The following is a 27,654-nucleotide window of genomic DNA, read 5'->3' on the forward strand; positions in this document are numbered from 1 at the left end:
ATGAATCCTTTTAATCTCATATAACTTATTTCCTTAAATGAAATCATGAGACTAATGTACAAAAGCACATCAAAATCCCTAGATCAAACACGGTTTACTATTTCTACATAATCAAAGAGCATGACCCAAAAATCAAGAAACAATAACCAAACATCTCAATTCTCATTATTGTGAAGATTCATCAACTTCATACAAAACAACTAGTTCAGTTTTAAGGGCTAAAGTACAAACAAAATGCTTAGAAATTAAAAAGGAAAATAAACTAGATCACTATCACAATTGGCTCCCTCAAGCTCTAGAAGCCTTCCTTAATTCTCTCTCGGTCTCCAAATCCAACTGTGAGAGATGCCTTCTCACCTCCAAAAGTATCTCTTTGCATTTTCCACCTCCACAAGCTGGCACCTAGAATTCAGAATTTTTCTGCCAAAAATTAAAATATCGATCCTTCAACATTTGCCCTCAACTAGAAGTAATAAAAGAATAAAGAAAAAATTGAAATGCCAAGAAAATCACCATGACTAAAAGCTATATAAAGAAGTAGATAATGAGATAGAAAAACTACCTCAAACTTATTCTCTATTTTAAACTTAATAACTTACAAGGAGGAAAAGCATATATCAAGAAAAAAAATATACGTTATTTATATTGAGTTATTATTTAGCGATTATAAAATAGGTTAAAGTATTATAATTTGTTTAATATGAAATATTAGTGTAAAGAAGTTTTATAACCTACATAACAATCATCATTCCTTTAATTTATTTAACTAATACGAAATGGTATGAAAATAAATAAAATTAAATATATTAATTTTAATAGATCCCATGTAAAAATCCAATACGTTGAACTATTTGAAATTATTATATGCTTTTTAGAAAAACATTTATCAAAAATTGATTATATTACGGGATTAACAAAATTCCAAAAGATGATTTGTAATCATATTAAAAGACATTTTGAGATAAGAATATTTAAAATATCAAGATTTAGATTCCTCGAATGTGTATGTACAACTCATTTAATATATATTTTCAAGCATCATATGATTATTGAATATTAAATTAAAAATTAGTATTTTATAAACAATCTAATCTGGATTTCGGAAATGCAAAACAAACATGCATGCATGTTCTACTTTTCTTTTTCATTATTATGTAACTGCTTGTTCATCTTTAGTTAAAACTAGTTCGTTCAAAGATATATCATACATGTTCTAGCTAGTCTTCTTTTAAGAAGAAAACCGGACTACAACTTGTTTACCTTAGGTGTGATAGTAAACTAAGTTTCGTGTTGATGAATAATTATTTTTTTTATTAATCGAGGGTCTCAAGGTTAAAACAAAAGAGAAAAACGCCATCTAGTTGTAAACTAAGGTTTGTGACTGCTATTTATCATATAAAGGAAAATGAAGTATATATACGAAGACTAAAATATTATTACCAGCTATCCTCTGTGACGCCACTTGAAAACTTTCACTGCTACCATGACTAAAATATAGTGTAGCAGTAATAGTTACTACATGATATTACATGATATTAAATTCTGCTGGTAAAAAAATTAATATAATATTAAATTCCTTATTATTTCAATAAACACAACAATATTAAAATAAAAAAATTCTAAAAATTTTTAGTTAAAATTAACTATCAATTAAACTCAAAATTTACAATTATCAAGATAGAATTTGTTGTTCCCGAATTTAGACATAAGTGTTTTATACGGTCTCACTATATCCCAAATGTCACAGGGATATCATGATTCCCAGAAAAGCACAAGTCTACCACACACATCTTCTCTAAAGGACGTGTGGATCGTCATCTTCTCTAAACAACTTATTCATTCTCTATATGGTATCAGTCTAAGCTTATTCGTGACCTTGAAGGCTACGTCATTGGCAAAACACCTTGCCCTCTTTTGATGAGGTATTTGTTAAATTGCAGAACTATGAGATGTATCTCAAGCGTCATGAGCATTACCCATCTGGCAATCATCTTATCTCTTCCTACTCCAACACTATTTGCCAACTCTGCTCCAAGAAGGGACATAGTGCTCACACCTGTCACTGTTAAGTTTTGATTTTACGGATTGTTTAAGTAACAACCCAATTTCCACCTAGTCCAAACAACTTTGCCCAAGTTTAAGATCAGTTTTTGCTGCGGTAATTCACATTCAATTCCTTGGCAATGAATCCTTTTAATCTCATATAACTTAATTCCTTAAATGAAATCATGAGACTAATGTACAAAAGCACAACAAAATCCCTAGATCAAACACGGTTTTCTATTTCTACGTAATCAAAGAGTATGACCCAAAAATCAAGAAGCAATAACCAAACCTCTCAGTTCCCATTATTATGAAGATTCATCAACTTCATACAAAACAACCAGTTCAGATTTAAAGACCAAACTACAAACAAAATGCTTAGAAATTAAAAAGGAAAATAAACTAGATGGATCACAATCACAATTGGCTCCCTCAAGCTCTAGAAGCCTTCCTTAATTCTCTCTCGGTCTCCAAATCCAATTGTGAGAGATGCCTTCTCACCTCCAAATTAAAAGTGTCTCTTTGCATTTTCCACCTCAACAAGCTGGCACCTACAATTCAGAATTTTTCTGCCAAAAATTAAAATATGGATCCTTCAAAATTTGTCTTCAACTAGAAATAATAAAAGAATAGAGAAAAAATTGGAATGCCAAGAAAATTACCAACACTAAAAGCTATATCAAAAAGTAGAACATGAGATTGAAAATAGGTAAAAGTATTTATAAGGAGAAAAAATATATATCAAGAAAAAAAATATACTTTATCTGTATATAGCTATTATTTTGGGATTAGAAAATAGGTAAAAGTATTTTGATTTGTTTAATATGAAATGTTAGTGTAAAGAAGTTTTATAACCTACTAAATTTAATATAACAATATTAATAATCATTTCTTTAATTTATTTAACTAATATGAAATGGTATAAAGATAAATATATTAATATTAATAGATGCCCATGTAAAACTCCAACACATTGAAGTTAATACTAATTAGTAATTAGACTCTTTGAACTTATTATATACTTTTTAGAAAAACATTTATCAAAAATTGATTATATTACTTTTCTTTTTCAACTTTTCTTTTTCATTATTATATAACTGCTTGTTCATCTTTAGTTAAAACTAGTTCATTAAAAGATATATATATATATATATATATATATATCATATATTAACCGAACTACAAGTTGTTTACCTGCAGTGTGATAGTAAACTAAGGTTCGTGTTGATGAATACTTGTTTTTTTATTAATTGAGGGTCTAAAGGTCAAAACAAAAGAGAAAAACGTCATCTAGTTGTAAACTAAGGTCTGTGACTGCTATATATTTATCATATAAAGGAAAATGAAGTATATATATGAAGACTAAAATATTATTACCAGCTATCCTCTGTGATGCCACTTGAAAACTTTCACGGCTGCCATGACATAAATAGCATCTGAGAAATTGCTTATGAACTTGAAATAAGCATGTCTCCAAGAACGATTTATTAAGATTGAGCCAAAAACGCCCCAAAAGCTTATAACAAATCCAATTGCCATACTCATGTAAAATTCACGGGTGAAAAGCAAATTTTCATCTTCAGGAAGTTTAACAATTGGTTCCTGTGCAGGCTTCCCATCAATACACAATTTCTCCAGTGGCGGTCCACAAAGATCAAGATTATCTTCATAACATGAGGCATTGAAACTCTGTAATTGTGTACCAGTTGGAATTTCTCCAGATAGATTGTTATGTGACAAATCTAACATGCCCAGTCGATCAATTTGAGTAAGACTCAAAGGAATTGAACCAACTAGATGGTTTCTTGACAAATCAAGAAAGTCAAGTGATGTTAACTTTCCAATATTTGAAGGAATCTTTCCGGTCAAATGGTTTCTTGATAAATTCAATGAAACCAATCCAAATAAATTCTCTATTTCCAGTGGAATTTCTCCAGAAAAGTGATTGCTTGAGAGATCAATGCTTTTTAAAAGTAGTAACACATTATTTTTGAACATTTGTTCTGAACCTTTCCACATCAAGAGTGCATTCAAATCATATGTATAACTACCAGACATGCCAATGATATTGACAAGATATGAATGACCTTGATAATCTCTTGAAGATGTCTTTTGAGTCATTGAAGTAAAATTTTTGATGCATTTAGGAATCTGCCCAGACATGCTGTTTAGTGAGACATCCAAGAGTTGAATGTCACTTAGGTAGCAAATTTGCAATGGTAAACTTCCATGGAAATTATTTCTTCCCAAACTTAAAAATTGCAACTCTTGTAATTCGCTCCCTATCCAAGCAGGGATAAGCCCTGATAATCTGTTTTCTGAAATATCTAGCATTACTAGATTTGTGCAATTCCTCAAGGAGAAAGGTATCTCATCTGTTAAGTTGTTGTTTCTCAATAGCAATGCTTGAAGATGAAGAAGAGATCCCATGGATGTGGGTATCCTTCCTGAAAAATTATTGTGACTTAAGTCCAAATAAGTTAATGGCTTGAAATGGCTCCAACAGTCCGGAATTTTTCCAGAGAAATGATTATTTGAAAGGTCTAATTCGTACAAAGTTTCAACTGTACCATTAGCACATAAAAATGAAAGAGAATCTGAGAATTGATTTTTGGATAAATCAAGAAATACGGAACCTCGCAGAAATGGTGGAACAGGGCCATCAAATTGATTTGGTCCAAGAATTAGGGAATATTGAATATTCTTTGTTGGAAAATTAGGAATTATACCATGGAGATTATTGTATGAAATATTCATTGAAATAAATTCTCGGAATGCTAAATTAGCCCAAAACCACTTTGGAACCATATCTGCTATTCCAGCATTTGAAATGTCAATATCCCGAAATTGATTTTGTGTCTCCAACCATTTGGGAAATACTGGACCTAGCTTGCAAGATCGCAATCCTAAGTAGCTCAATTGAAATGGTGGGACCCAATTTTGGCTAAATGCCAAGGCCAATAAAGAGTTCTCAGATAACTCCAGGATGTCTAACTTAGACATATTAGCAAAATGATAGTCAGTGAGCACACCCTTTAAGGAATTTGATTGCATATCTAGTTGCTCCAGTTGAGGTGGAAATTTAATATCTTTAGGAATCTCTCCATTTAGCTTGTTTCCATAAAGATATAATTCTCTTAAAGATGAGAATATTGAGAGGTCGGGTAGTGTGCCGTTGATTTGGTTCATGCTTAGAGATAATTGTTCCAATGAATATCTAGCACATCCAGACAAGTGATGGATTATCATTGGAAATTCTTCACTCAAGCTATTATAAGACATGTCCAACGAGCGCAAAGCACATGCATCCCCAAATGATTTTGGAATTCCGCCTTCTAAAGAGTTTGATCCAATTGACAAAGATTCTAACAGAGATGGCAATTTGGTACTCTCTGGAATTTTTCCATTTAATTGATTTATTGAAAGATCCAATGTTTTCAAGGCAGAGAATATTGAAAGGTCAGAAAGCGTACCATTGATTTGATTTGCTTCTATGTTCAATTCTTGCAGCGAGAATCTGGCACACCCAGACAATTGATGAATTATCACCGAAAGCTCTTTATTCAAATTGTTAGCAGACATATCCAGTGAGCTCAAAGCACATGAGTTCCCAAATGATTTGGGAATTCCACCTTCTAAAGAGTTGTATTGGATTGACAGAGATTTCAAATGAAACGGTAAGCGGATGCCTTCAGGTATCTTTCCACTTAATTTATTTCCATCAAGAAACAATGATCTTAGAGATGAGAATACTGAAAGGTCGGGTAAAGAGCCAGTAATTTGATTAGATGTGAAATCCAATTCTTGTAATGAGTGTTTAACACAACCACTAGACAAATTATCAAGGAAGGATTGATGGAAGGTCTTCAGTCAAAAGATTTGCTGGCATGTATAAAGAATGTAAGGTGCATATATTCGCGAAGGATTTCAAATCCTCACCCTTGAATATATTATATGAGAGGTCGAGGTGCTCAAGAGAATTCATTACACGGCCAAAATGGTTTGATGTGGAACCCTCCAAGAGGTTATGACTAAGGTCAAGCTCAACAAGGTTGGAAGTGACGTTGGACAGCCACTGGAGTATCATTGATGACGTGAAGCTGTTCCAGGAAAGATCAAGGACGGAAAGGGAACTAGAAAAATTGAATTTGGAGGGCCTCAATGAAAGGATAAAATGATCGGAAAGGCTACAATGAATTAAACTCAGTTCTCTAAGTTTTGGTAGCTTGGCAATCATTTGGAGGAAGCTATGAGAAGTGTTGAGATTAGATATGGAGTCGAAGGAAAGATGGGTTAAGGAAATGAGATTAGACAGCCAATGATCTCCATCGTCAATTTTGAGAGCACGACCTCCAAGATAAAGCTTCTGCAAATTTGAAAGGTTCCCAAGTTGGGACGGTATACTTCCTTCAAAAGAATTGTAGCTGAGATCAAGATGCTGCAACTGGGAGAGATTTCCAATTTGAGAGGGTATATTTCCTTCAAATTGATTGGCCCTGAGATCAAGATGCTGCAACTGGGAGAGATTTCCAAGTTGACGTGGGATTGAACCCTCCAGATAATAATTCCCAGCAAGATTTAAGTATTTCAAATGAGAAAGAGAGCCAAACTGAGTTGGAATTTTTCCGCCAAAATGAGAAAATGACAGATCAAGGTATCTCAAGTTGGTGAGAGAACCAAGAAACTCTGGGATTCCTCTGCCTTGAAAAGAATTCGAACTGAGGTTTAAATAGTTTAATTGTTGCAACTCCATCAACGACTTGTGGATCTCTCCTCTGATATAACGGTGCGAGGCAATTCCAGTGAAACGATTGAAGGCATATCAGAAGTGGCCGGTGAGGTTGGTGCAGCGAATCCCTTTCCATTGGCAGCAATCAGAAGTGGTCCAAGAAGAGAGCATGCCATAGGGATCCACAAGTGCAGCCTTGAATTGGAGGAGTGCTTCCCTCTCCCTCTCAATGCACATTATTTCCTCTTCAGCACAAACAACCTGCAACATCATCATCATAAATGTTATTATGCCTTCCATGAATTTGAAACGAACAGGATCAATGGTTGGCATTTTGGTGGTTATGATCAGAAAGGCAAAGTGATTGATGAAATGAATCCACTGAATATGAGAATTAGAATGATATTGGTGAGTTTAGCAGTGGTAATAGGCATGCATATATATAACACCGGGATGGTTAATGGAAGGCACTTTCTCAACAGTTGGGGCAGTCATAATTTATTGCAAGTATCCAAAGGGTCTTCTTCACTACCTCATCAGTGGGGAAGACTTGGAAAAGTCTCCGGTCAAGAAATTACAAAAAACTTGACCGTATATCGTAAGGCAATGACATTCACATTTAAAATATATAATTAAAAAACTAATAAACACAAAATTTCTAATTTATGAAAACAAAAAACTACACTTTAAAATAATAATAATAATTATTATTATAAACACTAGATGCACCCAACATTCCAACGAGCAAGAAATCATTATCCTGATTATTTAGCATGCTACATTTACACGTTTAATTGTTCTTCACAATAAATCTCATTTATTTTATTGTTACGAAAACAAGTTAACCACTGTATTGCAAAATTAGTATCTCTCTCAATATGTTCTGACTTGAAATTATCATATTCTTCTTCAAAATTAATTATACTAAAAATAGTTAAAAGTCATCAAATCTTACCGTTACAATTCACTATATAATATTACTTTATCAGTTATTAAATATAAGTTACCAATTAATATTTTATAAACAATTTACTAGAGATCATTGCATAATAACGATAAAAAAAAATACGAAGAAAGCTGCTTTTATTTATAGTTATATTTTTTTATAAAAAAAAAATCTGACAAGTTGCTTACATAAACTATATGAAAAGCAAAAGAAATGGAAGGGCTATAATATTATTACATGCATGCTAACCTTTAGCTACCTTTGATATTTTATTACGGAACATTGCTACCTTGGCACAAATATTGTCTCGTAAATTGTTCAAGAACCTGAAATAGGCATGTTGCCAAGAACGCTTGAATAAGATTCCGCCAAGCATCATCCAAAAGCTTATAATAAATCCCAATGCCCATACTCATGTAAACTTCACGACTAAAAAGTGAATATTGAACTTAAGGCATGCCTTGAAATATCTAACATGAAGAGTCGATTAATTTGAGTAAAACTTTGAGGAATTGAACCATCTAGCAGGTTTCTTAACAAATCAAAAAATTCAAGCGACCTTAATTAGGTTTCTAATATTTGAAGGAATTTTTCCAGTCAATTTGTTTCTTGATAAATTTAATGAGACCAATGCAAATAAATTCTCTGTTTTCACTGGGGTTTCTTCTAAAAAATGATTGTTCGACAAATCAATACTTTTTAATAGTGATAAGCCATTATCATTGAACATTTGTTCTGAACCTTTTCACATCAAGAATGCATTCAAATAATATGATGAATCGCCTGAAAAACTACTGGCATTGGCATTATACAAATGACCTTGATAATCTCTTGAAAATATCTTTTGAGCCATTGAAGCAAAAAATTTTATGCACTTAGGAATTTGTCCGGACAAGTTGTTTAGTGAGAGATCCAAGAGTTGAATGCTTCTGAGATAACAAATTTGTAGTGGTAAAATTCATTGAAATGATTCCTTCGCATACTTAAAAATTTCAAATCTTGAATATTTCCCTAGCTGAGATGGTATATATTTCCTTCAAAAGAATAGTACCTGAGATCAAGATACTGCAACTTGGAAAGATTTCCGAGTTGGGATGGTATATTTTCCTTAAAAGTATTGAGGCTGAGATCAAGATGCTGCAAGTTGAGAAGGGATTGAACCATGGAGAAAATTCCAAGCAAGATCTAAGTATTTGATATATTTATTTCTTATTTTGTTGTAAAAAAATATGACGAACTATTATATATCAAACACAATTTTTTAATTTTAATTTGTAATATGTGAATTAAATATAAATTAAAAAATACCAAGAAAAGTTAGGTACAGGGAAAGGATTTAGTCTCTTACAAAGGGTAAAATTAAGAAAAAACAAATTAATAACTTATTAGTTAGCTTATTTTAATTTATAAGCTATTTAAGTAATTGTTACTTGTTAATAAAGACCAAAACTGGTAACAGAGAAAAATTAGAATGACCAAAAACACTAAAACAATTATTAAAAATTAAAAGCAAAAATATAAAAAGGTTTATTCATACAGACTCGTCTTTTCTTTCATTAAAAACTAAAAAAGATAATAAACCTTTTTCATTCATTTTTTTTGGTAGAGCTTCTTTTACTCACACTTGTTACCCATACAGACTCATCTTTTCTTTCATTTTTGTTGTCAGAGCTCCTCCTTTTCTATGAAGCTAAACATCTTTTAAAAAAATTATCCACACAAAATTTCTTGATGATATCAAGCTAAACATGTAACTTTTACGCATGTATAAGTAGTATTCAATGCATATGCATGGTCTGTATAAGTCATGGATTTTGTTGATAATAATTTAATCTTCATAGATGTCATGGATTTTGTGTTGATTTTCTGATGTTTTGTGAATATCTACATCTTGAATATATGAATTTGTTGGCCCTGGAAAACAGATAATTGGCCTCCGTCATCGCATTATTTAAGATAATAATTGTGGAAATTTTTATGAAGTGGCCGGCGTGGCTCCTTTAATTTAGAAAAGACATTGTCATCACAATATTATTTAAAACAATAAATGTGGAAATTTTTATAGAGTCGGTGGCTCCTTGTACGACTTTGTAGACAAAACACCAAAAAGCTAGCCTACGAAAATTCCGTCATCGCAATACATAAAACAATAAATTAAACTTGATATTTCATACATAATGTAAGTTAATTTTTTGCACCGATAATATTTTAATTTAAGCAAAATGTAATAATAATGTAAAGACTTTTTTATATTATCAATCAAACGATGGATTATTAAATAGGGCATTGATAAACCTGTTAAATTTTATTATAATTATTTACAAATTATATTCAAAATAGTTTGAAATCGGTTGATAATATATATTTGTTTACATCAATAATATGAATGAAAATTAAACTCATTAATTTTCTTTTTCTAAGAACAACTCCAATGCAATTGCAATTAAGTTGGTTTTTAAGCTTAAGTGACTTGAGAATACTGTTAGAACAAATAAGTTCTTATAATGGAGTTTGTATAGAAGTTTCTTATATAAGCAACTACAATCAAGATTTTTTAACTAAAAATAATAATAATTTTGAAACTAAAAGAGACTATTCTTGTGTGAGTGGAAAGATAAAATAGAATCTACTAAAAAAAATAAATTAAGAAATCAATTAAGTTTTACCATTAATTAGAGTAAAATGAGTACTGAGTACTCGATCATAAACAAAGGACTCACTAATAAAAAATTAAGAACTCAATAATAGAGTTCTTACATTAGAAATGCCACAAAAGTCAAAGCATTAAGGGACAAAATTTTCTTTTTGTCACTAATACTTGAGTCATGAAAATTTTAGTGAGATTTTTTGATAAATTACATATAAATTGAGTCATGACTAATGCTAATTTTCTTGTACTTTAAAAATGCGTTTGATATACATACTTAAGTATAATACAAGGAGAATAAAGCATCACAAACATAAAGTTACAAATGTTACATTGATAACTTTTTATCATGTGCGTTATTTGGTGAATAGTGGACACTACAAATATAAAAAAATATATATAAAATTTATGAGGATGAAGTGGTCATTGTGGAAGGGTTGACCCAAGCTTTGACAACTGAGAAGCCACTTGGAGGAGTCGGGGTTGATTATCTTATATGTTGTTTCTGTATTTGAAACAACTTTAAGGCAGAAGAAATATGTTGTTCCACCGATACCATTTCTCCCCGCACCCTTGCTAGGGGTGCAAAATCATTTCATTTGTGTAATTGATTATGGAAGATTAGGATAAGATCAAAGTTGGTAATTTTTGTTTTTGTATTATTATTATTTTTTGTGTTTTTGCTTTATATATTTGAAGTGGAGGAGGAAGCAGTGGTAGGTCCTATATTTATAATTTGAAAAAATGTTGTAGACTAAAATCTATCATAAATTAATTATTTTAAAATTTAAAACATAAAGAGTGTTAATGATAAATTAATGAAAGGATTAAGATGGTTCACTCCTAAACATAAAACACTAAAATAAGACTTTTAAAAAAAATCCAAAATGAAAAACACAAAAAGCTTATTTACATTAATGTTTTCTTATTATATCATCAATCAAATATCTCTTTGTCTCTATTCTTACCACTCTCAAGATATGATATATAAATCAAAGGGTGTTCAATAATATTGGTCAAATTACTAAAAATGATACATATAGCTAGAATGTGAGAGCAGCATGTGCGTCTGATGAACATGTGTCTGCTACCAAAATTATGAGAGAGGGTAGTGAGAATTGGAGAGGTGTGTCCGCTGAGAGAAAAAATAAAATAAAATTGAGAGCGATGATGAATTTTCCTGAATGTTAAAATCAACGTGAATATTAACAAGGTAAAGCCACGAGGGAGGTCCTGATCTGGATCTTTGTCACCGAATAAGTGGTTTTGTTTTTATCAGTCCAGAGCCATGGTTGGGTGAGGAAGCCATTTCTAGCTGTTAAAAGCTGCAAGCATATCAACTTCACAAAATAATAATGGGAAAAATGACAGGTGCCAGTTTCCCAGGACACCACTTCATCATATGACAGGAACTAAAAGTCGTAACTAAACAAAATTTTGAGGAATTTGACAAGTTAAATATTTATTTAAGAACTAAAATCTAAATTTTTTTAAAAAAAATAAAGGACTAAAACTTAATTATTCCTTAAAATTGTTAATTGATGAAGCATACTTGCTTGTGAAGATGCTACCTTGAATTGTGAGAGCATAAAAATAACCTTGAATTGAGAGGAATCAAATTAAGAGAATGGAGTTAGATTGATATAAATAGCACATACCAATTAAAATTCAGCTGTGGAGAAGGCCTTTTATTAGTTTTATGTAATTCATTCTTTTGATCCCTTACGTTAATAAGCTTTAATTCATTCAAAAATGGCTAAACTCTTGCACAAGAAGTAGGTGTGCCAATGAAAACCAGACAGAAATTGTAAAAAAGAAAGATAGGGGACGAATCTCCAAAAGAGAAAGTAAGTGGTAGACGGAGGTGGACGGCTGTGAATCATAAAAAAAATGAGAGAAAAATATATATGAATTGTAAAGAACCAATAATCGAAAATATGCAAAATATGGGAACCTTGAGAACGACAGAGGGAGATGCGTGGCAACCAATCAAGGTTTTGAACAAAGAATTTTATGACGGTGGGGATGAGGGAGGCTGGAATCAGAGGCACGTGATTGAGTAAATTTTTTAATTATAATTATTAGATTAAAATTAGATCAACGCATAAGGATTTATGTAACTCTCTTAGAATTATATAATTTGACGGATTAGTAGTTCATGTTCCTAGTTTCTGAATGACAAACCTTCATCTATGATTAGGTCAGGGATACGTCTATCTTAACATCTCCCCGCTCTTAACACTTTAAAATGATCATAAGGAGTCATGTCATGAGTTTGTTAGAAATCCTGCATTCTATCCTCAGGCTATGTAACTTCAACATTTTCTTTGGGTTATGTTTTGATTGATGAAAAGGAGAAAAATATAATACTTATAGTTCCATTAATTGTGAAGGTCGAGCATTAGATTATGGGAGGTGAGGTTGCTGCAGCGAAGAAGAGAGCATGCCATAGCGATCCAGAAGGGCAGCCTTGAATTGGAGGAGTGCTTCCCTCTCCCTCTCAATGCACATTATTTCCTCTTCAGCACAAACAACCTGCAACATCATCATCAAACACACCATAATTTTGTCCGAAAAAATAGCATACTTAATCTTTTTATATGTAGAATCAATAAATAGTTTTTTTATTTTTTGTTTTGTTATAAAAGAGTTATTTGAATGTAAATATTCTAAAGCAAAGCAGACTAAAATAGAAGCTAGCAAAATTTTGTCATGACCCTATTTAAATCAATTTATCTTTTCTAGAGCTAAATTTTCATTATTGAGTTTCTCGGTTTTAGTTTTAAAATTTTTTAAAATTAAAACCAGCTTTAGTTTTGAATTTCGGTTTATTCTTTGTTTTTAGTTTTTAAAATGATGTTGTAAATTGAAAATAAATAAAATGAATCAATTATTTTACCTTATTTTGCTCCACTATAAAATAATGGTGCCGATGAAAGTAGCAGGATCCAAGTGATGATGACAATGGTGATGCGGTGGAATGATGGTGACGATGATGGTGGAAGTGGTGATAAAAATGTGATGATGATAGTGACGACGGTAGTAGGATAGAATAGTAAAAATTACATTAATATCATTTTGAAATTGAGTTAAAAATTATTTTAGATCCAATTTTGTTGAATGTGTGTTTTTTTGAAAATTATATTTGAAAATTGAAAACCAGTTTAAATATTCACACATGTTTCACAATAAGACCTTTCTTATAAAAGGCAGGCGTCACTACATCAATTATACCCCTTCCAAAATTACGAGGTTTGGATAAAAAAAAGTAAAAATAAGATTAATTTGATTTAAAATTAAAATATTATAATGCAAAAAAAAATTATTAGGTGTGAGCATAGAGAATTATTATGGCTATTTTTTAACGAAAAAATCTTAAGCATGAACAAAATATTGAAATCAAGGTAGTTATTGAGAGAGTCTATCTTAGTTCATTAAGTCGGATGCGTGAATTATTATAAATCTCTTGGTACTTATCTTTGATACTTATAGATGAAAAAAAAGCAAGTCAAATGAAAAATAAAATCAAAATGGTGTTAGACATAAACAAAATGTTACTATCATGAATAATTGTTAAATCAAATAATAGAGAAATTATTAGTTATAACAAGTTCCATAGTAAATTAAGGGAAACAATTAAGCATACATATAGCTTACTCATTAGTTAATCTTGCCCCAAAATTTTTACCAAAAGATAAAACTAAATATAGGCACAAATTTTGATGCACTAGCTCAACTATTTTGGTCAAACATTGATATGTCTAATCCTGAATAGGAGAAACTCCACAAATATTTGACAAAGATTTTCAAGTGCTCAATATATTTAGTAGTAATTTGGTCAATGAATTGAATACAAATATAAATATTGGTACATTGAGTGTTGACTAGTCATACACTAACCTGTTCAATACAAGTTACGAGAAACTTAATAAATATTTGATGGAGATTTTAAAAAACTCAATATTCTTAATAGCAATTTGATCAATGGTTTGAATACAAGTATAAATATTAGTACACTAAGCATTGACTAGTCATACACTGATTTGTCTAATACTAAGTTATGAGGAACTCAATGAATATCTTATGTAGATTTTGAATAACTCAATCTGCTTAATAATAATTTGATCTATGAATCGAATATAAGCATAAATGTTGGTATAGTGAACATTGACTAGTCATACATTAACCTATATAGTATAAGTTACCAGAAACTCAATAAATATCTGAAGGAGATTTCGAAGAACTTAATGTACTTAGTAATAATTTGATTAATGAGTATAAGTGATGAAGTCATAGCGCCTAATAAGAAAGGGGGATTGCGCCTAATCCTCTCTGTTCCCTGGTGCAAAGTGCAATAATTTTGTTCAACAAAAGGTCTCCTCTGTAGAACTGTCGAGCAAAAATAAGTGATGAAGTCATAGCTAATAAGAAATAAGGAAGTAGTAAAATGTGATTTTAAATTATGAAATCATAGAAAATAAGAGAAATCAAAGAAAAAGTATTGAGGAAGTAGCTACATATCCAACTTTTGTGAGAGATTCCTGAATCAACAGGGCATGTTGGTCTCTTTAATAACTTTACAACACCGGTCATTGGGGTTTAGCAAAGACAAACACTTATATGGTTGAAGTGCTTACAGTTTTTAAAAAGATATAGCCACTGCAATGTAATGGCACGCCAGAAAAAATGGAACAAATAATAACCAAAAAAATGAGAGAGAAAATAAGAAAAAGTATTGGGGAAGTAGCTAAGTACCCAATTTTTTATATAGAAAAACAGTTTAGCGAGAAAATAAAAAAGAAAAACCATTCTTACTGTGCCATGAATCTGAAGTATTGAACAACTCCTCTACTTCTAGAATTCCTTAGGATAAATATAGTCATGAATACAAAAAAATGAATGAAAATCAATTGAATACATTTCCCTAGGAATACGAATTATACCAGAGCTTGTCAAAAAGGCACTATGCCATGCTAAAATCTTCAGAAAATCATACTTCAGCTCTGATTCTAAAGATTACAGGTCCCTTTTCCCCATGTTTGCTTCCTTCATATCCTCAGTTTCTCCATTGATGAATATGGTAAAACCATCAAGCTTCTTTCTTTTATCTGAAGCCAAATCAGGTTTCAACATCCTCAGTTATGACAGCAACAAATTCGAACACTTAGTAGGGGGTACTATTTAAAGGCTTAATTCTACGTTGAACTATTGCACGCAGCAGGGTATGAAATTCAGCTTTTTTAAAATTTATTTTTAGCTTCTAATGATTCTTACTAATTAAGCATGAGGCGAAAAAATATAGTAATGATGTGTAATCCTATTGTTGCACATCTCAGAAATTATATATTATAAATAGATTGTTGCATTTTTTTAATATCAGTATCTTGGGTTGGAAACAGGGCAGCTGCAGGAGATGAATGATGCATCTTTCCTGATAAATGTGTGGTGTTTTCCTGATATCATACTTTAATGTGTACTTTTTGTAATCAAAAGATGGCTTATGTTGTTATACAAATGTTACCTAGTGCTAATTATGTGCACGTAACACTTATTGTTGATTTGTTATCATTCATATTAGTTTTCTGGTTAAACATAGCATTATATTTGAGATTAGAGCGTCTCCCTCTTTTAGATGATGGAACAAATGTCGTTTGCACTTTTCTATGCTTCTTGTCTACTTAAACATAGTTGATTCAGAGCATATAAATGGTGATCAATAAATCAGCGACCCAAATTCAAACAGAGCTATATTGCTTTTTGGGCCTCCTGGTACTGGAAAAAAATGCTAGCAAAGGCAATTGCAAATGAAGCTAGTGTTCAAGTTTCATTAATGTCTCAATGTCAACCTTCATTCACATCAAAATGCTTTGGAGAGGATGAAAAAAACATTGGAGCTCTGTTCACACTGCCTGGTAAGGTTGATAGTATGATTGGACAGAGGACTAGAATAGGAGAGCATGAGGCCATGAGGAAGAGAATGAAAGACATGCTAGCTATTAAACAACTTCTTCTACTCTTTTAAGTTTGACATCTCCATCCATGCAAACATTGGTATGAGCTGAAGATCTAACTAAATATATGTTGCAATATGTTAGGAAAAGAAGCAAAGAGAAGCAGAAGGCCAAAGCTCCGAAGATGCTTCAAACAATAAAGACAAGGAAGAACAAGAAATTAAAGCGAGGCCTTTAAACATGGAAGACATGAGACAGGCTAAGAGTCAGGTAGGGTGAACTTTAAATTTCATTCAAATGGATATGGAGTACTTGATTTGGGCATTTGTACAATACTGCATGAACTAGTCAAAAGTGGATTTTTAAAATCTAGAAATTTAAAAACGTTGGTTCAATTGAATACGGTAATAGATATATGGCACTAGGGTCATCTGATCCATTTTTTTTCCACTTAAAATGGTAACTTGTAACCAAAGATTTCATACTAAATATCACACGAGTGGAAGAAGGAAAGTGTTATTTGCAATAGAATATCTTTTCCCATCTACATGAACTTACGTATATGCAGGTGGATGCAAGTTTTGCGTCAGAAGGATCCGTAATGAATGAGTTAAAGCAGTGATAACAATAGCTGACTCACTTCCTTTAGATTGTGGAATGCTACTTTATTATTGGATTTGTTACAATTCATCTTCAATGATACGTTTCAACAAAGGAAGGAGTCCTTCACCAGAGATGTTGAACTCAAAGCATGCCTAAATGTCTCACTATATCCCAAATGTCACAGAGATACCATGATTCCCATGCCAGAAAAGCACAAGTTCTGCAACATGCATCTATTCTCTAAAGGACGTGTAGATCATTATGCACTATGTTTTGGAATGGGTTCTTGGTTTTCGTTTGAGTTGTCTACAAACAAATGAGCACCTGTATTAGGGGATTCATGTTATGTCATGCATGGTTTTGGAAGATGCAATGGCTTTGTAGGAAGTGGGAATATTTTACACCAAACATTTTAGGTGTGCTGTATTATATATGACAGTAGAATTTTGTAAATTGAATTGTCTTTAAACTGTACTGCTTTTACAGTTGTGCAACTGAAATTATTTTTCTTTAAATCGAACTAGTTGAATGCTATTAGAATTGAAAGAAACTCTGAATTTAAATTTGTAATGAAGTTAGATATTAAAAAGAAATTAAAATGAATTAGCTAGAAATTTAGTCAACTGATTTAAATTCTTTCGCAAATGATGAAGGAAGGTTATGTTTTGATTTTAGGGATTGTTTAAGTAACCACCTAACTTCCACCTAATCCAAACAACTGTGCTTGAATCTAAGATCATTTTTGGCTAAAGTAGTTCAAGTTCAATTCCTTGACAATGAACCTTTTTAATATCATCCAAAAATAACTAGATCACAATTCCAATTGGCTCCCTCAAGCCCGAAAATTAGCAACCCATTATTAACTCAAAATATATAAGACATAAGATCCCTTAGTCATCCACTTTTAAAGAAAATAATAAATCTAGAAAAGGCTTCCTTTATTCTCTCTCCAAATCCAACCGTGAGAGATCTCTTTGCATTTTTCCACATCAACAAGCTGGCACCTATAATCCAGATTTTTTCTCCCAAAAATTAAGATATCCTTCAAAAGTGTTCCTTAAATAGATATAATAAGAGAATGAAGAAAATATGAAATCCCAAGAAAATTATAAAGACTAAAAGCTTAAGAAATAGACAATGAGATAGAAAAACTACCCCTCAAACTTATGCTCAATTTGAAACTAAATAACTTCCAAGGAGAAAAATGATATATAAAAAAGGAAGAAAAATATAGTTTTGCGATCAGAAAATAAGTAAAAGTTGTATAGCCTACTCCGCTACTTAAGTTTTATTACCATCATTGTTTATTACATTTATTTAACTAATACGAAATGATATAAAATTAAATATATTAATATTAATGGATGTCATTTTAAAACTCTAGTAATTGAAGTTAATAATAATAAAATTCTTTCAACGCATTATATACTTTTTAAACAAATCATTTATCCAAAAATGATAATCTTACGTTATTAATATAATCATAAATGATTTGTAGTTTTAAAAGACATTTTGAGATAAGAAAATATCAAGATTTAGATTGGAGATCTTTCCTCGAATATATATATATATATATGCACATTCAAGCATCCTATCATTATTGACTATTAATTAGAAATTAATATTTTATAAACAATTTAATCTATATTTCAGAAATGTAATAAAATTATTCTTATTCATTTTTTTATACAGGGATGTTCATCTTTTGTTATGGAATAAATCAAGAAATATGAAACCTCGTAAAAGTGGTGGAATGGGACCATCAAATTGATTTGATTCAAGATAGCTAAAGTCCTTTGGGAAATGTCTGACCTAACTTGCAAGATCTCAATCCTATCTAATTCAATTGAAAACATGGGTCCCAGTTTTGGCTAAATTCCAGAGCCAATGAGTTATCAGATAAAGCGTTTGAACTCAAATCTAGTTGTTCTAGGCGAGCTGGAAATCCAACATCTTCAGAAATTGTCCCATTTAGCTTGTTCCTGTAAAGGTACAATCTTCTTAAAGATGGGAACACTGAGAGAGTGTTTGGAAGAGTGCCATTTGATTCATGCCCAAATCTAATTCTTCCAATGAGTATCCAATATATCTAGATAAGTTATGGATTATCAGTGGAGGATCTCCACTCAAACTGATATTGGATAGCATCAGTGAGAGCAAATAACTTGCATTTTGAAGTGATTTTGGAACTCCACCCTTTAATTGATTCCCTGATAGGACCAATGTTTCCAACTTCAAAAAACATTAAGAATTCAGGCAGTATGCCGTGGATTTTATTCCAACCTAGATTCAGTTCTTGCTATGAGTATCTAGGACACTCAGACAAGTTATTGAATATCACTGTCAGTTCTTCACTAAACTTGTTACCAGAAATATCCAATGACAACATTGTTTTCACTAGATCCTCTGTTTTTGAATAATAAATTGTGACCTTTTTGGAATCTTTTTTTAGAACATCGTTTTCACTCATTCAAATTTTTGAGAATAGGACGCAGTAACATTTTTGTTGTAAAAGTGAAAACAAAAAATCCTCACTTGCTCACAACAAAATTTGAGTATATTTTGTTCCTCTCCACAGAATTTCCCAAGACGCTAGAGGCACTTACATCTCAATCAGGGGAATGATACCCCTGCTGCCAGCTCTAGTGAATCACCATCAAAGGCATGATTTCCACTCACATTAGAGCTTTGGTTTCTCAATTTGAGTATATTTTTATTTTCTTTGTATTGAACTGTTTGCGTGTAGCAGTTTCAGACTCGAAGCAAAAAAATGGGCTTCTAAATAACATGAATGGTATGGAATAACAAGAATTTCTTGTTTCACTTTACAAGCACATATTATGCATGAAATGAAGCATGAAATGACTTAGTTCACAGATCCATGATTAGTAATATTCAGAATTTCTGTTTGATCTATTCAAATTTCCCCATCCTATATAATTAACACATTAGTTCAGGTTCCTAGTTTCTAAATGACGCACCTTCATCTATGATTACATCAAATGAGTAGTCACAATATTAACTTTTCACAATTATACTTGTTCAGACATCTCCCCGCTCTTAACACTTTAAAATGATCATAAGGAGTCATGTAAGGAGTTTTTAGAAATCCTGCATTCTATCCTCGGGTTATGTAACTTCAGCATTTTCTTTGGGTTATATTTTGATTGATGAAAAGGAGCAAAATATAATACTTAGTTCCATTGTTTTTTTTTTTTTAGATCACCAAGTTCCATCGTTACACTGATGAAAGGGACATATTTGAATTGCATCAAAATGTTTTTAACTTGGTTACTAATAGTGCACTATAGTGATACAGAGTAGCTGTGGCCCGTTACAGAATTTGAATGTTGTGTTTTTGAATAGTGGTCATAATACTGTGAATTTTCATAAAATCTACTTTTGCCTTTAAAATAACATCGTTTTAGGTGCAGTGGTTGCAATCTTGAGATTTTCCTTGGTTTTAAAATTAAAGACATTCCAAAATAAGAAATAATTTAAAGTTAAAATTATCCAATGTAATATGGATACCAAATGAAGATATTTTGTTTATTATTAGTATAGATTAATAATTAATAATATAGATTATTATTATTGTTTCTTTCTTAAAAAACATAGTTTGAAAATTGGAGTGATCTCCATATAATTGAAACATATGGTGTCAAGTTATGAAAAAATGATTATGATAGATTCATTCATTCAAAATATGTGGAAGAAATATTTTAATTTTTTTATTCTTAAAAAATTAAAAATGAGGCCCTTATCAAATGTTTAACTCAATAATATTTTTGTCAAACCGAAATTTTGATTAAGAGAAAGATGCAGGTAAATTATTAATATAATACATTGTAATTTATATTTCATTACAAACATAATGCTAATAAAACTAGAGTCTTGTTAAAAATATCAAAACATGATATAAGTATCTCAATTGACACTGAAGAAATGTAAAACAATCATACTTTCTAACTTATTGTCTTTTCCAAGCATTAAAAAGCTAATACATTGGAGTCATCCAAGAGGGCTAGTGTAGGGACTGAAAATTAAAATAAAATAAAAAAGAAAGAAGGAAAGAAAATAAAAATAGAATGTTAGTTTCCAAAATGTGTAAATGAAAATAAATAAAATTCTTATACCTATAAAAAGAAATTTCTAGAAATTGAAGTAATAAGAATAATAACATAAAGTTAATGATAAATTAAAATCACAATAGTTTATAAGAAAAACATTTATAGTAATAATGGAGATCACCAATATTTTTGGATTAAGTATTGAACATCAATAATTATTAATTTAATGATTATATAATGAAAATATAGTTTAATACTATTAACTAATTTTAATATAATTTTTATAAAACTTCACAAACTTATCATATTCACATTAATAAATATATAATTGAATGACAATATAAAATAATTTAATATTGTTAATACACAACTTATTTTCTCTAATTATATCTCTATTTTATTTTATTATCATGAAAACTTTTCATCCAAATTTTTTAAAGATTACATAGGATTAGTTTTTGATCAGTTTAAGATCAGTTTTTGCTGCAGTAATTCACATTCAATTCCTTGGCAATGAATCCTTTTAATCTCGTATAACTTAATTCCTTAAATGAAATCATGAGACTAAGTACAAAAGCACAACAAAATTCCTAGATCAAACACAGTTTACTATTTCTACATAATCAAAGAGCATGACCCAAAAATCAAGAAACAATAACCAAACATCTCAATTCTCATTATTGTGAAGATTCATCAACTTCATACAAAACAACCAGTTCAGATTTAAGGGCTAAAGTTACAACAAAATGCTTAGAAATTAAAAAGGAAAATAAACTAGATCACAATCACAATTGGCTCCCTCAAGCTCTAGAAGCCTTCCTTAATTCTCTCTCAGTCTCCAAATCCAACTGTGAGAGATGCCTTCTCACCTCCAAAACTATCTCTTTGCATTTTCCACCTCCACAAGCTGGCACCTAGAATTCAGAATTTTTCTGTCAAAAATTAAAATATCGATCCTTCAAAATTTGTCCTCAACTAGAAGTAATAAAAGAATAAAGAAAAAATTGAAATGCCAAGAAAACCACCATGACTAAAAGCTATATAAAGATGTAGAAAATGAGATAGAAAAACTACCTCAAACTTATTTTCTATTTAATAACTTACGAGGAAAAAGATATATCAAGAAAAAAAATATATAATTTATATTGAGTTATTATTTAGCGATTAGAAAATAGGTTAAATTATATTAATTTGTTTAATATGAAATGTTAGTGTAAAGAAGTTTTATAACCTACATAACAATCATCATTCCTTTAATTTATTTAACTAATACCCCGAAATGACATGAAAATAAATAAAATTAAATATATTAAACTAGTTCATTCAAAGATATATCATATATGTTCTAGCTAGTCTTCTTTTAGTGAAGAATTCAGGCAGTATGCCGTGGATTTTATTCCAACCTAGATTCAGTTCTTGCTATGAGTATCTAGGACACTCAGACAAGTTATTGAATATCACTGTCAGTTCTTCACTAAACTTGTTACCAGAAATATCCAATGACAACATTATTTTCACTAGATCCTCTGTTTTTGAATAATAAATTGTGACCTTTTTGGAATCTTTTTTGAGAACATCGTTTTCACTCATTCAAATTTTTGAGAATAGGACGCAGTAACATTTTTGTATTAAAAGTGAAAACAAAAAATCCTCACTTGCTCACAACAAAATTTGAGTATATTTTGTTCCTATCCACAACTTGTTTACCTACGGTGTAATAGTAAACTAAGGTTCGTGTTGATGAATAATTGTTTTTTTTATTAATTGAGGATCTAAAGGTTAAAACAAAAGAGAAAAACGCCATCTAGTTGTAAACAATGGTTTGTGACTGCTATTTATCATATAAAGGAAAATGAAGTATATATACGAAGACTAAAATATTATTACCAGCTATCCTCTGTGACGCCACTTGGAAACTTTCACTGCTACCATGACATAAATAGCGTCTGATAAATTGCTTATGAACTTGAAATAAGCATGTCTCCAAGAACGCTTTATTAAGATTGAGCCAAAGACGCCCCATAAGCTTATAACAAATCCAATTGCCATACTCATGTAAAATTCACGGGTGAAGAGCAATTTTTCATCTTCAGGAAGTTTAACAATTGGTTCCTGTGCAGGCTTCCCATCAATACACAATTTCTCTAGTGGCGGTCCACAAAGATCAAGATTATCTTCATAACATGAGGCATTGAAACTCTGTAATTGTGTACCAGTTGGAATTTCTCCAGATAGATTGTTATGTGACAAATCTAACACGCCGAGTCGATCAATTTGAGTAAGACTCCATGGAATTGAACCAACAAGATGGTTTCTTGACAAATCAAGAAAGTCAAGTGATGTTAACTTTCCAATATTTGAAGGAATCGCTCCGGTCAAATGGTTTCTTGATAAATTCAATGAAACCAATCCAAATAAATTCTCTATTTCCAGTGGAATTTCTCCAGAAAAGTGATTGCTTGAGAGATCAATGCTTTTTAGAAGTAGTAACCCATTATTTTTGAACATTTGTTCTGAACCTTTCCACATCAAGAATGCATTCAAATAATATGTTTGATTACCAACCAAGAGATTGGTATTGACATAATATGAATGACCTTGTGAAGATGTCTTTTGAGTCATTGAAGTAAAATATTTTATGCATTTAGGAATTTGCCCAGACATGCTGTTTAGTGATACATCCAAGAGTTGAATGTCACTTAGGTAGCAAATTTGCAATGGTAAACTTCCATGGAAATTATTTCTTCCCAAACATAAAAATTGCAACACTTGTAATTCGCTCCCAATCCAAGCAGGGATAAGCCCTGATAATCTGTTTTCTGCAATATCTAGCATTACTAGCTTTTTGCAACTCCTCAAGGAGAAAGGTATCTTATCTGTTAAGTTGTTGTTTCTCAATAGCAATGCTTGAAGCTGAAGAAGAGATCCCATGGATTTGGGTATCCTTCCTGAAAAATTATTGTGACTTAAGTCCAAATAAGTTAATGACTTGAAATGGCTCCAACAGTCCGGAATTTTTCCAGAGAAATGATTATTTGAAAGGTCTAATTCGTACAAAGTTTCAACTGTACCATTAGCACATAAAAATGAAAGAGAATCTGAGAATTGATTTTTGGATAAATCAAGAAATAGGGAACCTCGCAGAAATGGTGGAACAGGGCCATCAAATTGATTTGGTCCAAGAATTAGAGAATATTGAATATTCTTTGTTGGAAAATTAGGAATTATACCATGGAGATTATTGTATGAAATATTCATTGAAATCGATTCTCGGAATGCTAAATTAGCCCAAAACCACTTTGGAACCATATCTGCTATTCCAGCATTTGAAATGTCAATATACTCAAATTGATTTTGTGTCTCCAACCATTTGGGAAATACTGGACCTAGCTTGCACGATCGCAATCCTATGTACGTCAACTGAAATGGTGGGACCCAATTTTGGCTAAATGCCAAGGTCACTAAAGAGTTGTCAGATAACTCCAAGTAGTTTAACTTTGACATATTAGCGAAATGATAGTCAGTGAGCACACCCTTTAAGGAATTTGATTGCATATCTAGTTGCTCCAGTTGAGGTGGAAATTTATAATCTTTAGGAATCTCTCCATTTAACTTGTTTCCGTCAAGATATAATTTTTTTAAAGATGAGAATATTGAGAGGTCTGGTAGTGTGCCATTGATTTGATTCATGCCTAGATCTAATTTTTCCAATGAATATCTAGCACATCCAGACAAGTGATGGATTATCATTGGAAACTCTTCACTCAAGCTATTATTAGACATGTCCAATGAGCGCAAAGCACATGCATTCCCAAATGATTTGGGAATTCCACCTTCTAAAGAGTTTGATCCAATTGACAAAGACTCCAACAGAGATGGCAATTTGGTACTCTCTGGAATTTTTCCATTTAATTGATTTCGTGAAAGATCCAATGTTTTCAAGGCAGAGAATATTGAAAGGTCAGAAAGCGTACCATTGATTTGATTTCCTCTTATGTTCAATTCTTGCAGCGAGAATCTGGCACACCCAGACAATTGATGAATTATCACCGAAAGCTCTTTATTCAAATTGTTACCAGACATATCCAGTGATCTCAAAGCACATGAGTTCCCAAATGATTTGGGAATTCCACCTTCTAAAGAGTTTGATTGGATTGACAGAGATTCCAAATGAAACGGTAAGCGGATGCCTTCAGGTATCTTTCCCCTTAATTGATTTTGATCAAGAAACAATGATCTTAGAGATGAGAATACTGAAAGGTCGGGTAAAGAGCCAGTGATTTGATTATATTGAAAATCCAATTCTTGTAATGATTGTTTAACACAACCACTAGACAAATTATGAAGGATTGATGGAAGGTCTTCAGTCAAATGGTTTGCTGGCATGTATAAAGAATGTAAGGTGCATATATTCGCGAAGGATTTCAAATCCTCACCCTTGAATATATTATATGAGAGGTCGAGGTGCTCAAGAGAATTCATTACACGGCCAAAATGGTTTGATGTGGAACCCTCCAAGAGGTTATCACTAAGGTCAAGCTCAACAAGGTTGGAAGTGACGTTGGACAGCCACTGGAGTATCATTGATGACGTGAAGCTGTTGATGGAAAGATCAAGGACGGAAAGGGAACTAGAAAAATTGAATTTAGAGGGCCTCAATGGAAGGATAAACTGATCGGAAAGGCTACAATGAATTAAACTCAGTTCTCTAAGTTTTGGTAGCTTGGCAATCATTTGGAGGAAGCTATGAGAAGTGTTGAGATTAGATATGGAGTGGAAGGAAAGATGGGCTAAGGAAATGAGATTAGACAGCCAATGATCTCCATCGTCAATTTTGAGAGCACGACCATCATCTGTTCCTCCAAGATAAAGCTTGTGCAAATTTGAAAGGTTCCCAAGTTGGGACGGTATACTTCCTTCAAAAGAATTGTAGCTGAGATCAAGATGCTGCAACTGGTAGAGATTTCCAATCTGAGAGGGTATATTTCCTTCAAATCGATTGACGCTGAGATCAAGATGCTGCAACTGGGAGAGATTTCCAATTTGAGAGGGTATATTTCCTTCAAAAGAATTGTAGCTGAGATCAAGATGATGCAACTGGGAGAGATTTCCAAGTTGACGTGGGATTGAACCCTCCAGATAATAATTCCCAGCAAGATTTAAGTGTTTCAAATGAGAAAGAGAGCCAAACTGAGTTGGAATTTTTCCTTCAAAATGAGAAAATGACAGATCAAGGTATCTCAAGTTGGTGAGAGAACCAAGAAACTCAGGGATTCCTCTGCCTTGAAAAGAATTCCAACTGAGGTTTAAATACTTTAATTGTTGCAACTCCATCAACGATTTGTGGATCTCTCCTCTGATGAAACGTTGCGAGACAATTCCAGTGAAATGATTGAAGGCATATGAATAATTAACCTGACCGTGAAGGTCAAGCATTAGAACATGGCCGGTGAGGTTGGTGCAGCGAATCCCTTGCCATTGGCAGCAATCAGAAGTGGTCCAAGAAGAGAGCATGCCATAGGGATCCACAAGTGCAGCCTTGAATTGGAGGAGTGCTTCCCTCTCAGTCTGAATGCACATAATATGGTCTTGAGCAGAAACAACAACCTGCAACATCATCATCATAAATGTTATTATGGCTTGCATGAATTTGAAACGAACTGGATTAATGGTTGGCATTTTGGTGGTTATGATGAGAAAGGCAAAGTGATTGATGAAATGAATCCACTGAATATGAGAATTAGAATGATACTGATGACTTTAGCACTGCCAATAGCCATACATATATATAACATATGGATGGTTAATGGAACACACATTTCTCAACAGTTGGGCCACTCATAATTTCTTCCAAGTATCCAAGTCTTCTTCGCTACCCCATCAGTCTCAACAGTCATTTTCATAGCTTTTTATATGAAATATTTTACCATTTCTAAGATAGAAGCTTGCTAGATTTTTTCAAGACCCTAAATCAATTTATCTTTTCTATATCTAACTTTTTTTTAATCATTTCTACTGATTATTCATCATTTAAATTTTATATTTATAGTAATTTACTTTTGATCAAATTTTGTTATATATTAAATTTCTTTCTGTGTTAATTGCATTTATATTTATTTTTTTATTATTTTGTATTCTTTTTTTATTCGTTCATTTTTATATTTAACCTATTTACATAAAAATACATTTATTTTTTTACTTATAATAAATAACAGTCAAAACAAAAGTGTTAGATATTCATACTTTTAATATAAAAAAAATCCTTTTAGGATATTTAATTTTTAAAAAATTGTGATACACGAATCAAACAAAAAACAGCTCTTAAATAAAATTTACGAAATTAGTTAAAAGAATTTTGTATTACCTCTAAATTTACTAATATAAATTTAACGTAAGTATGTAAAATTTCTTTTGACCCAAATAGTTTGATTAGTTATGTTGATTTTATAATTATTTCTTTCCCTTTTAAAAAAAAATATCAGCTCCTTTTATATTATTGATATTATACATGTTATATTCTATATATTTATGTTATAAATATAAAATAAAAAGAAGTAGGTATTAGGGCGTTTCTAAAATATAAGCAAGTAGATATTTATGTTTTATTTTCATCTAATGTTTCATCTATCAATTAACAATATTTTAAGTTATCGTCCTAAACACAA

At 31.4% G+C, this 27,654-nt stretch overlaps 1 protein-coding gene across 6 annotated transcripts; it reads right to left on the reverse strand.

Moving 5' to 3' along the window:
• Positions 1–141: 141 nt before the first annotated feature.
• LOC102666031 (receptor-like protein EIX2) lies at positions 142–26,985 on the reverse strand. 6 transcript variants are annotated; one of them, XM_041010559.1, is made up of 3 exons: positions 24,964–26,981; positions 22,877–23,508; positions 21,582–21,921 (listed from the first exon to the last, which is right to left on the reverse strand). In XM_041010559.1, the coding sequence occupies exons 1-2, from the start codon at positions 26,666–26,668 to the stop codon at positions 22,880–22,882; spliced, it is 2,334 nt and encodes a 777-aa protein (XP_040866493.1). In that variant the 5' UTR covers positions 26,669–26,981; the 3' UTR covers positions 21,582–21,921; positions 22,877–22,879. The 6 variants fall into 6 exon arrangements, with proteins under 6 accessions (XP_040866494.1, XP_040866492.1, XP_040866493.1 ...); XM_041010560.1 differs by lacking the exons at positions 21,582–21,921; positions 22,877–23,508 and adding an exon at positions 142–420 and having other exon boundaries at positions 24,964–26,984; XM_041010558.1 differs by lacking the exon at positions 21,582–21,921 and adding an exon at positions 142–420 and having other exon boundaries at positions 22,877–26,984.
• Positions 26,986–27,654: the final 669 nt, after the last annotated feature.

The sequence above is a fragment of the Glycine max genome, chromosome 16 (assembly GCF_000004515.6).
Source record: "Glycine max cultivar Williams 82 chromosome 16, Glycine_max_v4.0, whole genome shotgun sequence".
Taxonomy (NCBI): Eukaryota; Viridiplantae; Streptophyta; class Magnoliopsida; order Fabales; family Fabaceae; genus Glycine; species Glycine max.

Coding starts and splice junctions, on each gene's coding strand:
- LOC102666031 (XM_041010558.1), bottom strand. CDS start 26,668: ATGCCAACCATTAATCCAGTTCGTTTCAAATTCATGCAAGCCATAATA.